Genomic DNA, 16,094 nt, shown 5'->3' with positions numbered 1-16,094 from the left:
TACCAATAACTAATCCAAAATTTATTTTGAACAAAGCGAAACTAATTTCGACCATATAAAAACTTCGATACTAATCTAGAAACACGATTAAAAAAAAAAACTTACCTCTAGATTCAGATTTTTCCTTTTTTTAAATTTTAAAAATATTATAAATTTGAGTTTTGATTTCCACAATTCAAAATCAAATTGGTTTAAATTAAAATCACTCTAAAAGCGAAGAAAATGTGTTCCCCACTTTCAATTTGGTTCGAAATGAAAAAGAATCGATAAAAAAATTGAAATAGAAAGAAAAAAAGAAACTTTCCTGGATTTCGAACGGCGTGCGGAGATGGTGAGGATCAGGTTTTTTTCCACGCTTAAATCTTAAAAAAGAAAAATTAAACTTTGAACTTTGGTAAAATGATCTCATAAATACTTTTAACTTTCCCCATTTTACAAATAAGTTCTTAAGCTTCAATTAACTCAATTTGCCCTCTCTTTACAATTTAATTCAAGACCAATCAATACCATTAACTATCGAAAGCCCAACAATAAAGTCTTAACTTCTGATCTAGAATTTCCGATACTAAATTCACTATGGAATAATAAATTCTCAACAATCTTGCAATATTTTATTGAAATTTCACAAACAAGAAAATTTTGTGGCGTTGTTTTAAACTTTTTTTTTAATATATCATATAAAATTTGATATTTTATTTAACGGTTAAAATAATAATTTTAATAAATAAAGGACTTTATTAATATAACATCAATAACTTAAAAATATAATTATAATATTTTAAAGTTTAAAACCAATTTAAATCAACCATATAACTTAAAAATATAATTATAATATTTTAAAGTTTAAAACCAATTTAAATCAACCATATAATTTAGAGATATATAATACAATTAACCTTATTCAACAAACATTCTTTGAAGTTTGAATATTTGGGTTTTTCTCCAACCATATTTTACTTTAATTAAATATCAAGTGCTTCCATAAATGAAAATAAAAGAATAAACACTCATTTAATTACCAAATAAAGTGCATTAATTTAAGGCTTTTTAAATCAAAGCTTTACTTGACAGAGACGAAAGAAAATTAGAAAGATAGAATAATTGAAAGATTAGAAAATATATTCACCTCTAATACGTATGCTTGGTAAGAATTATAAATATGAAAAAAAACAGAAAAAAAAATAGTTTTGTTCTTATTTATTGGATGGTAGAATTAAAAAATAGGGAAAAAATTAATTTTTTTTAAAAAATACATAATTTTAAAATAACATATATCTCATATATTTTCTCTCATCTTAGAATGATTTACTTTTATGAGTTAATAGTTCATTTGGATAGACGATGAGTGTAGCTCTAGTGAGATTAAAAATAGCGATGACCGTGAGATTAAAATAATGTTGTATATGTGTTTGGATTAAAACGCAGTAGTATAGTTATGAGATGAAAATGAAAATTTAGTTTGTCTCCTAAACTTATCCAAAAGTACTTAGTTGGTATATGAATTTTTTTATGGACCTAATTGGTACTTGAACTTGAATTAGACTAGAATCTTTGCACTAACACCATTAGTTTTTATTGACGTAGCATTGATAGTTAATCTGTTGGTAACACATTGCAACCTCTCAAAATGACATGTGAAAGATATAAATTTAAAAAAAATAAAAAACTTTAAAATATAGAAATTAATAAAAAATATATATTTAATTTGTCACATAAAAGTTGAACCTAGAAAAAAACTATATTTTTTATTAATTAATTTATTTTAAAGATTTTCTATTTTTTTTAATTTATGCTCGTCATGTGGTATATGAGAGGCTATCATGAGTAAACACCAAATTGGTTATCAGTGCCATGTCAATACAAACTAGAGGTGTTGGTGTTGAGGTACCAACTTAGATGACAAAATTAAAGTTCAAGTACCAATTAGGTACAAAAAAAAGTTTAATTTAAAAATTATAAAAAATATTCAAAAAATAAAAAATTCAAAAAATATATAAAAATTGATAAAAATTCAAAAAGAAAACATGAAATATACATGAATTGTCATGCGGGCTATCTATTTAAAACTTAACATGTTATTCGGTATTTCTATTAAAAACTCAATTAGACTATTTTTCAAAAAAGTTAATGGTCAAATTTGACTTTGTTTTAAAAAGTTGAAGGCCAAATTAAGTTTCCTGACAACAAAAATTGTAAATATTAAAGGTTAAATTTAATATTATACCAAAAATAAATGAATAAATAGATATAATTAAAAGTTAAGAATAGTATTAATTTTCACCGAAGGTCCAGACCCTAATTGGACGCTTCTCCCATCTGTTGAAAACCAATATTCCAGGGTGAGGTGTTCCAAACAGATTTCACTGCAGGTGTGTTTCAGTGAGAGAGCGATTTTAACTTTGGATTTAAACGCACCGATGGTCCATTGACATTCAAAGAGACTATAAGATGAAAAGTAGTTTCTTCTTAGCAAAAGATGGAAAATAGCATCTATTCTATTTTTTTTATCAAATACATTTAAAATTTATTTTCTTTTCATTTTTGGAGTACTCTCTTTTTCAGTTTTTCATTCAACCAAAAATGTTATGGACATATAAAGTTATAAATGTTTAATAAAATCAAATTTATACGACACCTAAGGATGAGATAAGATAGGATATGAGCGAGATATGATGAAGTAACCCTAGGATAAATCAATGTTGCATTCCGAATAAAGATCAGGAAAACGACAGGATAATAATTCAGAATATCATAAGCAGGGCCTTTCATCTTTTGGTAATAAGTAACTTTTTAACTTTTTCGTTTCTCTTTCTAAGGGAATTACGAAGTATCTCAAAGTGAAGAGAATTTTCACCGAATGAAGCTGTGTTTTGGCATCATTTTGCCTCTCAAATGCGATGTCTGAAATAACTGCAACAGTTACATAAAATCGCATTTAGAAGAATCCAGGTTTAGCTTAGTTTTATTAATTTAAAAACTGAGATTCAACAAATTTGTTTTTCAATTGATATTTAAATTTTAATATCTACATTGTTTTAACTTATTTTTAAGATACTGCTTCCTTTTGTGCCAACATATAATTGCATTCAGCAAGCGAGATCTAACCAATCAAATCAAAGATAAGGCCAGCTCGTTGGCATCCGTATGATTGCTAGCATTTTTGAATTAATAGGTTTGAAGAATGGAGTAGAGTTTAGTGGGAGAGGAAACTTAAAGACTGATCAATATTTACGACTAAAATGATCAATTATTATCAATACGATATGAATGTTTTGCGTAGGAAGCTTAGACATAAAATGGACATTCATGAAAAGAGAAAACGCAAACAAAGTAGAAACTGATCAAGAGAGTTATGTACACCCAACTGATCCCATCATTATAGCTATTGCCAAATAACAAAAAGGAAAAATACTAATAAAGAAGGCCGAAACCCCCAAACTGAGCTGAATCTTCGATGGATTTTATCATATTATATTCCCTTCCGTTTGATTCTTTTTCTCATGTAATCCCTGCATAAATTAAGTAGATATCACTATATATATGCATGTAATGTTAGAAAAAAATTGAAAAATTGATTTGGCTTTACCTAATTCACTAATAATTTATAGATTGCAGAACAAAATAAACTAAAGAAAAGCACAAACCTAATAATCTCAAAATTCTAAATCTTTCTATCTGCACCAACATAAAAATTAAAGAAAGAAATTAACAAGCTAAGATACTGCATCCATCCAACAAAAAAATTTCCAAGATTGTAAATTGTAAAATTGCTATCTAGGTTTAACTAACTGACCAATATTGTTTTAAAGAAAAAAGGTTAATTACATATGTTTCAAAATGAGACGCACAGGAAAAGCCTCAAAGAATGCATATGTTTTGTCTCAGCTGATCATGTAAAACTGAAAGTGGATCGTAAAGGCTGCACTACATTTTTCCTAAGCTGATAAAGGAATGCTTAAATTTTATAATAATCTAACCGGATAATTCTCAAAACTCTATCTGAATATACAATCTTATATATAAACTTTGATTTTGTGGTTTAAATGTATGCATAAAATTTTTATTTTGGTTCAATTATAAAAATTTTGAAAAAATAAATACATTCATTTATTTTTACATCATATAAACATAATTATTTTTATATGCAATATGTTAATGTTAGATGTTGTTATATCTGTGATCGTGTTAGTAGTATCTGAAAATTAAATTAAATTAAAATTTTATATAAAAAATTACACAAAATCAAACTTTAAACATAACATTACATATTAAGTTGTTTTATCCCTAATCAAACTGTATATTCCAAGAAATTAATGGCATACATCAAGAGCCAGAAACATATACTATATATGGAAAAACAAATTGACCATGTAAAGATCTTTCTCCTTGCATTTACGTGCAAAGATCGGGATGCAAACGACATTACAAGTATAAGAGATTATCTAGCAAAATCAAAAGGAAATGGACATGATATGTGATATGTTTCCTAAGAATCATTGTTCTAAAGAAACACAATTTGCTATCTATAAGTTCAAATGATATATAGCAGAATAAAATAAATTCTTTGGTGCTGCCAAAAAGAGTTATGTATTTGATGATGAAGAAGAGCGACAAGAACACGTGAGGTGGTAAACTTTTAAAGTAAAACACCAACATAAAAATTCGAGTGATTTTGTTTCTTAAAAAAATGTATTCTTTTGATGTCTAAAGTTAAGTCATTTGGTGAACGTACCCAACAAAAGCTTTACCTCCAGCGAAATCTTTAATCAGAAAACCAAAGTATATATTGCAAATGGAATATAACTTAGTGTCCCACAAAATCTGATGTTGGGCAACATGCAATCTATGGAAGGTACAAAGGGCAACAAGAAAATTAATTGATTAATGCAGAAATGCAAAATCTCAAAACTAGCCTTGCAAAGATCTTCTGCACTAGAGGAAAGAAAAATATAAAAATAAGAATCTGTGGGGTATTCGTAAAATTGTTGTTATCGTTAAGGTTAAAGAAACAATTGTTAATTGAAAGAGTCTGGCATTAAAGATTCGCAATTATGTTAATTTAATTGAGCAAAAGCCAAACAAAAAACATGGATATACACTAAAGTATTAACTAAGGTGATTTATTGAGAAACCTTAAACATTCAATAGTCCTTTGCTTTCAATCATTTGCAGATTTTATATTTGCAAATGTGGAAAAGTGTATGACATATATCTTACTTGACCATTCATGGCGGCATACAATCTGCGGAATTTTAAAACCGCCACGTCAAGGAAAAGTTCTCATGAAGCAACTAACATTACCTTCAGCAACTATTTTCACAATCAGATTTTGCAAACTTTTGTTTATAAAATAAAAAGGATTTTGCAAAATTTTTATCTGTTGTCTGTCTGTCTGAGAAAGAGAGAGAGAGAGACAGAGAGAGAGGGGGGGGGGTGGGAAGCCAGAATTTTGGTTACACGAAATAAATTATACCATCGATTTGAATGTCCCATAAGAGTAGAAGATACCTAGCTAGCTAGTAAAAGCTACTCTGGAAACATCCAGATGGGTCCATCACTCCAATGTTTTTCCATACCATGTCACTATATATGCAAATTAGGGTTCTTGAAAGTTATAAGTTTTCATTGAGAGCCAAGGAAATTGCCTGTCTACAATATTGGGAACTGAGTAATCTGTATTAGTATTCCTCCAATTAGGTAAACGATTAGATTTGATCTGTTGTTTGTATGTCAGTAGCCTTCCACAAAGCAGTCTTTTAGTTGAGAAACTACATAGAGTTAGTGGTCTCATGAAATGAAGATACTAGCACTGCTTCCTAGATCTAGCATTTTGAAAGTGAAAGTAGCTATTGAAATTTAGAAAAAATTGAGAAGCGGATGGATGATAAAAATAATTACCATACATCGTCCAAAGATTAAGAGAAGTGAATGGTGGAGCTGGATTCATCACCTCCCTTGCCTTGATGCGGCTTCTTCTTTTTCTTCTTATAAGGGATCCCCCTTGCCTTGGCTTGACACTCCCTGACCTCTCTGAGATAAACCCGAATAGCACCGCTGGCAAAAGGGTTGGTCTCAGGTGACCCTCCATTCTCTTCATAAGCAGCTCGAAGTCTCCCAATTAGAGCATCGAGGCTGCCCCAGGCTTGCCTAAGGGGACATGTGCAAGGAGCAGGCGGTTCAGGCTGTCCATAGAACATGCATCCCTGCAGGTGAACCTTGGTCTTTCCGAACTGATCCAGATATCGAAGGAAGTCCAGCACATGGTTACAGTTGCACTGAGAAAGAGGAACTGGAGGCCTCTGGTTCTTCAGGTACTGCCCGAAAGTATTCCAGTCCCTTCTCTTCTGTGACTCATAGCGGCTAGGTGTTGGGGGCAGCTGTTGATCACCGGGATTAACCCTTGATGGTCCTTCCGCTATATCCTTCCCTCTTTCACTCGACATATTGTTGAGATCGAGGCAGATTGATTAATTATCTTTTGCTAAATAAGGCAAGAAGAAATTATAAGGGGGCTGGGGGAAAGGGGAGGTGAAAGGAATAGTAGAAGCAAGAGAGTGGAGCAATATGAATTCCACATCACGGGGCATGCTAGACATGCCATTGGGCCATAACAACATGTTGCTTTCTATTCCTCTTTTTCTTCATCTTTCATTTGTATATTCTCCTTTCCTTTTCCTTTTGGTTTTTGTATTATTTTCTTAAAAATAATAGTTTTAGTACTATACAATTAGCTCTACAGTTCCCATATCAAAGCATACAATAATTATATCTTCTTTGTCGACATAAAATATTACCATGTTAAACTTGAAGATCTAATTACAATTAAACCCTGATTCTCTCTGCTGATGATTTTGCTACAGTTTCTACAAACAAGATATCCTTTTGAGATAAATATATATTTGGAAAAGTAGCACAATTTATTAAACCCATAAATTTGATAGTTTTGACGAGGGAAAAATACCAGGCAAAACGTTCTAACACTCCAAAACAATGCCAAAAGAGATCCTAACCAAAACCCCAAGTACAGCGAACCCAGATACAGCTCAATCAGAAAATGGATAGGAGACTGTGAGCCCGATTAGTCCCTGTCTTGGCTAATTTGTCTGCATCGGCATTGCCTTCCCTGAGAATTTGAATAATGTCCTAAGCACCAAAGCAACAAAAGTTAAAATTCCTACAGAGATAAGGGGCTCTGAGCAACAAAAGACATTATTTCTCTTGTCAAATTCAAAGTTTTATGAATTCCAGTAAAAAAATATATTAATCCTTTGGTTCCATAGAGTGTATGAGATTATTTTTTAATAGTTAAATATTCCAAATTAGGTGATGTGAATAAATCAACTACTGAGATTTGCTGTTGCTGTTTTGGTTGTCATTTTCAAAGGCAACGGGGACAGATATTATGTTAAAATTATTGTACAGCCCCTATATTATTGTAGAGAAACATCTTGGTCACTTTATATTGAAATGAACAAAACTATTTCTAACGAATAAAATAAACAATTTTGTGATAGTTTAAAAACAGATTAACTTAATGGATGAATTTAATTAAATGACATGATATTTTTAAATAATGTTGTATATTTATCATTGGAATTTGGAACTTAAAAAACTCAATTAATTGCATTTAACCCAATTGATCCGTAATTTATTTATCTATTAAATACAATAATTTGAGTTTGTTAAACTACAATGAGCTGGAGGTGAATATATTTAATCATATTTAAATTAATGTTACATTATCTAATCATATTTAACTTAAAAAACTCAATTAATTGCATTTAACCCAATTGATCCGTAATTTATTTATCTATTAAATACAATAATTTGAGTTTGTTAAACTACAATGAGCTGGAGGTGAATATATTTAATCATATTTAAATTAATGTTACATTATCTAATCATCTCCGATTTATGAAATTAATTAATTTTTTATATAATGATTCAAACTATTAATAACTCATCCCCAACACTAAAATAGGAGAATAAACATATTTTAACGTTTTCGAACTCATATTCACCTGCATTGTTAACAATGTTAATATCAACCAAGAAAAGAAAAATGAGACGCCCCCATGGTGGGACAAGTTCCCCATAATTTAGGAGAGTTTTTGTCGACATTGGCTTAGCGCAATAGTCTTTGATCTGGGATACGGACTTTGGAGGGGAGTAACTTCCGAGTCGTCCAGCTGGCAACATGGCGGATCTCAAGCTGTGAATGTATCAAAATCACACCAGTTCTTTCAAGTATTACTGCGCTCAGTGTCGACTTCATGGCGTGTGGGATCTTTGAAGGTCCCATTTAAATGTTTAACTATTATAAAAAATATCTTTTACTCATTTTTTTTATAATGTATAGGGATATTTATGCTTTTTTTTGAAAGTACAATGATTAAAATGCATTTGGTGTCATCTATATATACTTATATTTAGTCTTTTACTAAGTTGGTGTCATTGTTTAATTGAGCACCTTCTTAGTTATGGAAGTATTAAAATATCCTCTCCCATGCAAATTAAGTTATATTTTTATGAGATTATTATTTTTTATTTTTTTATATAATAAATCAATAAAAATTTGATCATAACAAAATTCAAACTCGAAACACATGCATAATAAACAAATAATTTTATTATTGTAATTAAAGAATTAATTAATTATAATATAATTTTTAATAAATATATTTGTTATATAATTTGATTAAAAATACACTTTGTCCTATAATATATAAATACCTATAGGATACTTTTTAAGCCAATAAAACGTACATAACCATGGACGAATACATTACATACTATATACTCGTCAATTCAAGTTATCCGGTTCTAGAACTAAGCTATGTTATTTTCATTTATTAGCTAAGTTATTTTCATTTATTAGCTAAGTTATTTTCTTAGGTTTTTGGGAACATAAAATTTGTTTTGTGATTCTTCAACTTGGACAAAGGCATGAGTTCTTTTGCAAGGCACGATTTAACCTCATTTGTATAAAATTTAGGAACTCAATAAAATAAAAAGAGTGTGGAGCTAATAGTATTGGTTTAAGGATGGTTGGAAGGAGATTATTTGGTGACTTGATGTGTAACAACCCGTTTTTAGTGAAATCAGAACAGTGATTTTAAGACCACAAATCCGACGTGAAAGTATTTATTTTGTTATTATTTTAATATTTATGGTATATTAGTATTGCTGTATAAAAATTTCGTTAAGAAATTTTTTCGTTTGCATGTTTAATTTTGTAAAAAGGACTAAACCATAAAAGGTGCAAAAATAGAGTTCTAGTAGCTAAAGGTATCAAATGGCTATAGAAATTTAATGTAAGAGTACTTAGGTGGTAATTAGACCATTTTTGTGGTAGTGGACATTTATGAGTTTGGTTTTATTGAAATTATGAATAATTTTAAAGGTTATTTTGGTAAGTAGGTAATTAAGGTTAAAATTTAACAAAATAAATCCCATTTGTCATTCATCTTCTTCTTCCATTGAATTGAAGAAACAAGAACAACATTTTAGGGCTTTAAACATTCAACTACTTCTCCTTGCTTGCATGTAAGTGGTTTTTGTCTCGCTTTTAATGATTTTTATGTTTTTGAAGTTGTTGTAGCTTAATCTAGCTAGCCTAGGGACTAATTTGTAAAATTGTTAAGGGTTTAGGGTTTTGTCATGAATGTTCTTACATAATTTTTGAAGTTTGATGAAAGATTATGAGTCTTTTTTGTTAAATAAACAACTTTTGTAAAGTGATTTTTGATGAAATTATCATTTAGGGAGTTAGTTGTAAAAGTAGTAAAATATCATGATAAATTTGTGAAATGTTGAGTTGTATGAGGTTGTATAAGTTCCTAGGTAATTCGACTAGCATGAAATGTGGATGAAATTGCATAAATTTCCATTTACAAAATTAAGGACTAAATTGTAAATAAGTTAAAACATTAAGAGTAAAAATGTTGTAACACCCCTAACTCGAATCCGTGACCGGAATAGAGTTACGGATTATTACCATAATTTACAGATCAAAGAGCAAATATTCCACATCATACAATATTGATATCAGAAATTAATCATAAAGTCCTTTATATGAACCTTCGAGGTCCAGAACATGCATTTGAAACAAGTCGGGACTAAACCAAGTTCACAAAGAATTTTTCGCAAAATCTCAAAATTTTTCCTAGGTGCAAGGGACACACACCCGTGTGGTCAGGTTGTGTTGTTCACACAACCAGGGACACACCTGTGTCTCGGGCCATGTATGTGACAACCCTAAGTAGACCCTAGTCGGAATGTGATTCGGGACCACATTACCGAGTCAAAAATTTATTTTTGTGTTTTAATTACATAAATTTATGTGCGATAGTGAATGTATGAAATTAAATGCTTAATATTAGCTTTGGGAATGTGAATTAATTCGAAAGGACCTAGTTGAGAGACTTAGAAAAGATGATAGACAATTTGTAAGGATCAAATAACAACAATGTGGGAAAGCTTGGGTTTGCATGTCAATTTACCCAAATTGACAAGTAGTGGCCGGCCAAACAATAATGCACTACCACTAAGTTGAATTTATAGCAATTTTATATTAGATAATAAGTTAATTAAACAAAATAAATAAAATAAAGATGAATAAAATAAGAGGAAGGAAAGAGAAAGTGTTCATCTTCTTCCTCTTGCCATGGCCGTAAGCTAAAGGAAAGAAAGGAAGGAAATTTCTAAACATCCGGCCATCCTAAAGAGTTGATTAAGGTAAGACTCGTGATAAATCCATTAGATTTTGTAAAAAAAATCTAGTTAGTAGCCAATGTCTATTATATTCCGTCTGTTAATTTAATGTAACACCCCGAACCCGAGACCGACACCGGAGTCGGACACGAGATGTTAACAAACTTTGAAAAATTTTTCCAGACACTGCCCAGTCTGAGTACTAGTCGCTTCAAAAATCATATCTTGAGTTTCACAACTCGAAAATCAGTTTTGTGATTTTTTCCTGAAACTAGACTCATGTCCCCACCTATGTATTTTTTTCTAGAATTTTTGGCCGGGCAAATTAGTACAGTTTATTAGTCAAAGTCTCCCATGTTACAGGGGTCGACTACACTGACCTTTTCCCATTACGACTTGGATATCTCTCTGCACAGAGCTTCAATACTGATGCCGTTTGTTTCTATGGAAACTAGACTCAGAGAGGAATCCATACATATATGGTATGACCCCTAATTATCTCTGGTAAATTTATGGTGAATTTCCAAAGTCGGAACAGGGAATCCAGAAACTGTTCTGGCCCTGTTCCACAAGAACCTGAATATCTCTTACTGTACTGTTTATATGATTGTTTCGTTACTTTCATATGAAAGTAGATTCATCAAGGTTCGATTACATAATTTATTCACTATTTAATTCCACTCCTACGAATTCTTGTGATTTTTCCAATCCACACCACTGCTGCTGTCAGCCTCTGTTTTCAAAGTAAACCTTACCTATTTTCGGGGTTTCATGGACCAACTAGGGCCTTGTCATACATATGCCCACATATGATCATACTTAGCCATTCCAATGGCTGATCATTTGCTCAACACTTCCATTCCAACTATAGTTACATCATGAAACCATCTATACATTCATAAACACCAATGGTCTAATGCCATACTCCACTTCTACAAGCCATTTTCGCATGGCTGTACACTTATACATTTCATAAAGTACTCGAAAACAACAATGGGTAGTCCTATACATGCCATATCAAAATTCAACCAAAATAGTACCCAAAAGAGCCTTTGATAGTGTGGGCGACTTCGACTTCAAGATCCCGAGTCCGATAGCTGGAGAACCAAAAAAATCTATAAAACAGAGGAGCAGTGTAACGAGTAAGCAATTTATGCTTAGTAAGTTTTGAGCAAGGAATTCCAGCATAAACAAAGAATAACACACATTTAACTAAACGGAATATTTCACAATACGCAATTTACCGATATCAAACTTGCTTCACAACATTAACAACCCTTATGTACATACACAATAGACTAACTTAGCCGAAGGCCGGTAGCTCGTTTATCAACTGAGCGAACATTTATTTGTAAGGGCTCGATTAAATTCAACACATACGTAACATATCCCCATATTGGGATGTTTTTCGAGTATTCGCTGGAATTTTACAGCAAGCTCATTCATTACCAAATCACGTACCTTTGGGATTTAACCGGATATAGCTCCTCGTTCAAATGCCTTCGAGACATAGCCCGGTTTTAGTAACTCAAACAATGCCTTCGGGACATAACCCGGATTTAATAACTCGCACGAATGCCTTCGGGACTTAACCCGGATTTAGTATCTCGCACAAAGGCCTTCGGGGCTTAACCCGGAATTTGTATCTCGCACAAATGCCTTCGGATCTTAGTCCGAATATATTCACTTAGCACAAAGCCTTCGGGACTTAGCCCGGACAGCATTCAATTAATCATGCACATCTAACAATAATTCATGGCACATTCTTATTTCATTTTCATTTGCGAAACTCAAACACAAGGCACATATCGTCCTTGCACATTCGGCTCAATAGGCTCACATAGAGCATGATTTAATCACATCGTAATTTAAGCTCTCTTACTCAAGAACTTACCTCGGGTGTTGTCGAACGATTCCGCTAGCTATTCAACCACTTTTTCCTTCCCTTTATCGGATTTATTTCCCCTTTGCTCTTGAGTTTAATTAAACAAATAAATTGATTTCATCATTTAGGCATCAAAAAGATGAACACAAGGCACTTAGCCCATATTTATACATTAGACATTAAAGTCTCATACATGCAAAAATCATGCATCAACACAACATATTAGCTAATTTCTCTCCCCTTGGCCGAATATGCATGTCTATTTTTGGGGTCGATTTCAACACTTAATACACACATATACACACTAGTAAAGCATCCTCCCCCTTTTCATCAATTTAACACATGCATTGCTCATTAACATGCAAAGTTACATTCGGCCTTAGCACACATCTTGCTAGCCGATTCTTCTCCATTTAGCAACCAATGCACATATGTGCTCACACAAAAATGCTAAAAAGGAGGTTCAAGAATCATCAAGCCATCATCACATGCATCATTAACAAGCTTCATATTTTGCATGCAATGGCATTAACACAACCTCCACCTAGGCCGAATCTTAACTCATCCTCATGCCTCACCACCACAACATCAAACACCAACCAAGAATGATGCATCCATGGTCAAGTGCCATTTCCATCACATAGCAAGATTTAGACCATGGGCTAGGTAGAACTCAAGCTAACAACTAAAACATGCATGCATCTCATGGAACATCATCAAACATACCTTAGCCTAGCTACATGCATGGCCGAATCTCTTCACCTTTCTTCTTCTTTCCTCCTTAAAATTTTTGGCCAAGGATGAACCAAAGGATGAGAAATTTTTTTCTTTGTTTTTCTTTCTAATTTAGGCTAAATGAAGGTGAGAAAAGGATGAACAAAGATCTTCTCCTCTCTTTTCTTTAGCTCACGGCAATGGGGGGGGAAAGAATCAACTACACACTTTTTTTTTGTGTATTCATCATACTCCTTTTCATTATTTAATTTCCATGCCTATTGTTTTATTTTTTTCCACCCATGATGCACCAACAAAACATGTCTATGACATGTCTTGGCCATCAAACTTGGTCGACCATGCTTGTCATGGCCGGCCACTACTAGTAGGGGGGAATTTGACATGCAAGTCCCCCCTTTGTCCACATGCACTAATAGGTCCTCACACATTGACCTATCACATTTTAGAATTTTCTCACATAAGTCCTATTGACTAAATTCACATGAAATCAACCAAATTGAAGCTTGAAATTTTCACACATTCATAATTACATATTCTAGACAATAAGTATCACATTCAAACATTTCGGTGACTCGGTTTAGCGGTCCCGAAACCACTTCCCGACTAGGGTCAACTTTGGGCTGTCACAACTCTCCCCCACTTAAGAAATTTTCGTCCCCGAAAATCTTACCGGTAAATAGGTTTGGGTATCGTTCTTTCATCGAGCTCTCGGTCTCCCAAGTAGCTTCCTCGATCCCGTGTTTGAGCCATAACACCTTTACTAGCGGAACTCTTTTGTTTCGCAACTCCTTCACTTCACGAGCTAGGATACGCATCGGTTCTTCTTCATAGCTCATGTCGACTTGAATTTCAACCTCTGATGGACTAATTATATGCGATGGATCAGATCGATAGCGTTGAAGCATCGAAACATGAAAGACGTCATGAATCTTTTCAAGCTCCGGGGGCAAAATCAATCTATACGCAACTGGACCAACTCGTTCGGAGATTTCGTACGGCCCAATGAATCTTGGGCTCAACTTGCCCTTACGGCCGAACCTGAGTATCTTTTTCCAAGGTGAAACCTTAAGGAACACTTTGTCTCCCACCTGATACTCGATGTCTTTTCGTTTCAAATCTGCGTACGACTTCTGACGATCCGTGGCTACATTCAGACTTTCACGGATTACCTTTACTTTCTGTTCAGCATCTTTAATCAAATCAACTCCGAAAATTTTACTTTCACCGAGCTCGGTCCAAAACAATGGTGTACGGCATTTACGACCGTACAAAGCCTCGTAAGGTGCCATCTTAATACTTGATTGAAAACTATTGTTGTAAGCGAATTCAATCAAAGGTAAATACCGTTCCCATGAACTACTGAACTCGAGGATGCAACATCTCAACATATCCTCAAGTATCTGAATTATCCGCTCGGATTGACCATTGGTTTGGGGGTGAAAAGCAGTGCTAAAATGTAGCTTGGTACCCAGAGCTTCTTGCAATTTCTTCCAAAATCGTGAGGTGAATCTCGGATCTCTATCCGACACGATAGAAACAGGTACCCCGTGTAATATCACAATTTGATAAACGTACAATTCAGCTAGTTTATCCAATGAAAAATCCGTACGTACGGGGATGAAATGAGCCGACTTAGTCAGTCTATCAACAACAACCCATATAGCATCCTTCTTACTTGCTGACAAGGGCAGTCCGGACACAAAGTCCATTGTGACTCGATCCCATTTCCACTCGGGTATCATGATCGGCTGGAGTAATCCTGAAGGCACTTGATGTTCCGCTTTCACTTGTTGACATATTAAACATCTCGAAACAAAGTCGGAGATGTCCCGTTTCATACCATGCCACCAAAATTGACGTTTCAAATCGTTGTACATTTTCGTACTCCCCGGGTGAATTGACATTCGGCTACAATGGGCTTCGTTCAGAATCATCGAAATGAGTTCCGAATTCCTTGGAACACACAAACGATTTCTGAACCTCACACAATCATCATCATCAATTTGAAACTCTGATTCCTCGTTCGGAAAACACTTAGCCCGTTTTGCAACCAATTCATCATCGACTTTCTGAGCTTCACGAATTTGGTGAGTCAATAATGGTTTAGCTTTTAATTCAGCTACTAACACATTGTCTGGTAGAACAGACAAATGCACGTTCATCGCTCGTAAAGCAAACAATGACTTCCGGCTTAAGGCGTCCGCAACCACGTTAGCCTTTCCCGGGTGGTAATCAATGACAAGCTCGTAATCTTTCAACAACTCAAGCCAACGTCTTTGTCGTAGATTCAAGTCTCGTTGAGTCATCAAATATTTGAGACTTTTGTGATCCGAAAATACATGGCACTTCTCACCAAACAGATAATGTCGCCATATTTTTAAAGCAAACACGATGGCAGCTAGTTCGAGATCATGGGTCGAATAATTCCTCTCGTGTGGCTTCAATTGTCTCGATGCATAGGCCACGACTCGACCTTCTTGCATCAATACGCAACCCAACCCAAGTAGGGATGCGTCACTATAAATGACAAACTCTTTACCTGATTCGGGTTGCACCAAAATTGGAGCTTCAGTCAAATGAGTTTTCAGTTGGTCGAAACTTTTCTGACATTTCTCCGTCCACTCGAACTTAACATCCTTTTGAAGTAGCTTCGTCATTGGTGTGGCTATCATCGAGAAACCTTTCACAAATCGTCGATAATAACCGGCGAGCCCCAAAAAGCTCCGAACTTCAGTAATATTTCTCGGAGGTTTCCAGTCAA

The 16,094-nt window shown here is 33.5% G+C and overlaps 1 protein-coding gene across 2 annotated transcripts; it reads right to left on the bottom strand.

The window, feature by feature from the left end:
• Positions 1-3,227: 3,227 nt before the first annotated feature.
• Positions 3,228-6,602, bottom strand: LOC107891312 (protein LIGHT-DEPENDENT SHORT HYPOCOTYLS 10). Of its 2 annotated transcripts, none has more exons than XM_016816074.2 (2): positions 5,904-6,602; positions 3,228-3,509 (listed from the first exon to the last, which is right to left on the bottom strand). In XM_016816074.2, the coding sequence occupies exon 1, from the start codon at positions 6,441-6,443 to the stop codon at positions 5,916-5,918; it is 528 nt and encodes a 175-aa protein (XP_016671563.1). In that variant the 5' UTR covers positions 6,444-6,602; the 3' UTR covers positions 3,228-3,509; positions 5,904-5,915. The 2 variants fall into 2 exon arrangements, with proteins under 2 accessions (XP_016671563.1, XP_016671555.1); XM_016816066.2 differs by having other exon boundaries at positions 5,899-6,598.
• Between the last annotated feature and the right edge of the window lie 9,492 nt (positions 6,603-16,094).

The sequence above is a fragment of the Gossypium hirsutum genome, chromosome A11 (assembly GCF_007990345.1).
Source record: "Gossypium hirsutum isolate 1008001.06 chromosome A11, Gossypium_hirsutum_v2.1, whole genome shotgun sequence".
In the NCBI taxonomy this organism is placed as follows: Eukaryota; Viridiplantae; Streptophyta; class Magnoliopsida; order Malvales; family Malvaceae; genus Gossypium; species Gossypium hirsutum.
The sequence above is the reverse complement of the archived record's forward strand: the minus strand, read 5'-3'. Positions and strand labels throughout refer to the sequence as shown.

Bases quoted from the DNA above. Each gene is read 5' to 3' on its own strand.
- LOC107891312 (XM_016816074.2), bottom strand. From the start codon at position 6,443: ATGTCGAGTGAAAGAGGGAAGGATATAGCGGAAGGACCATCAAGGGTT.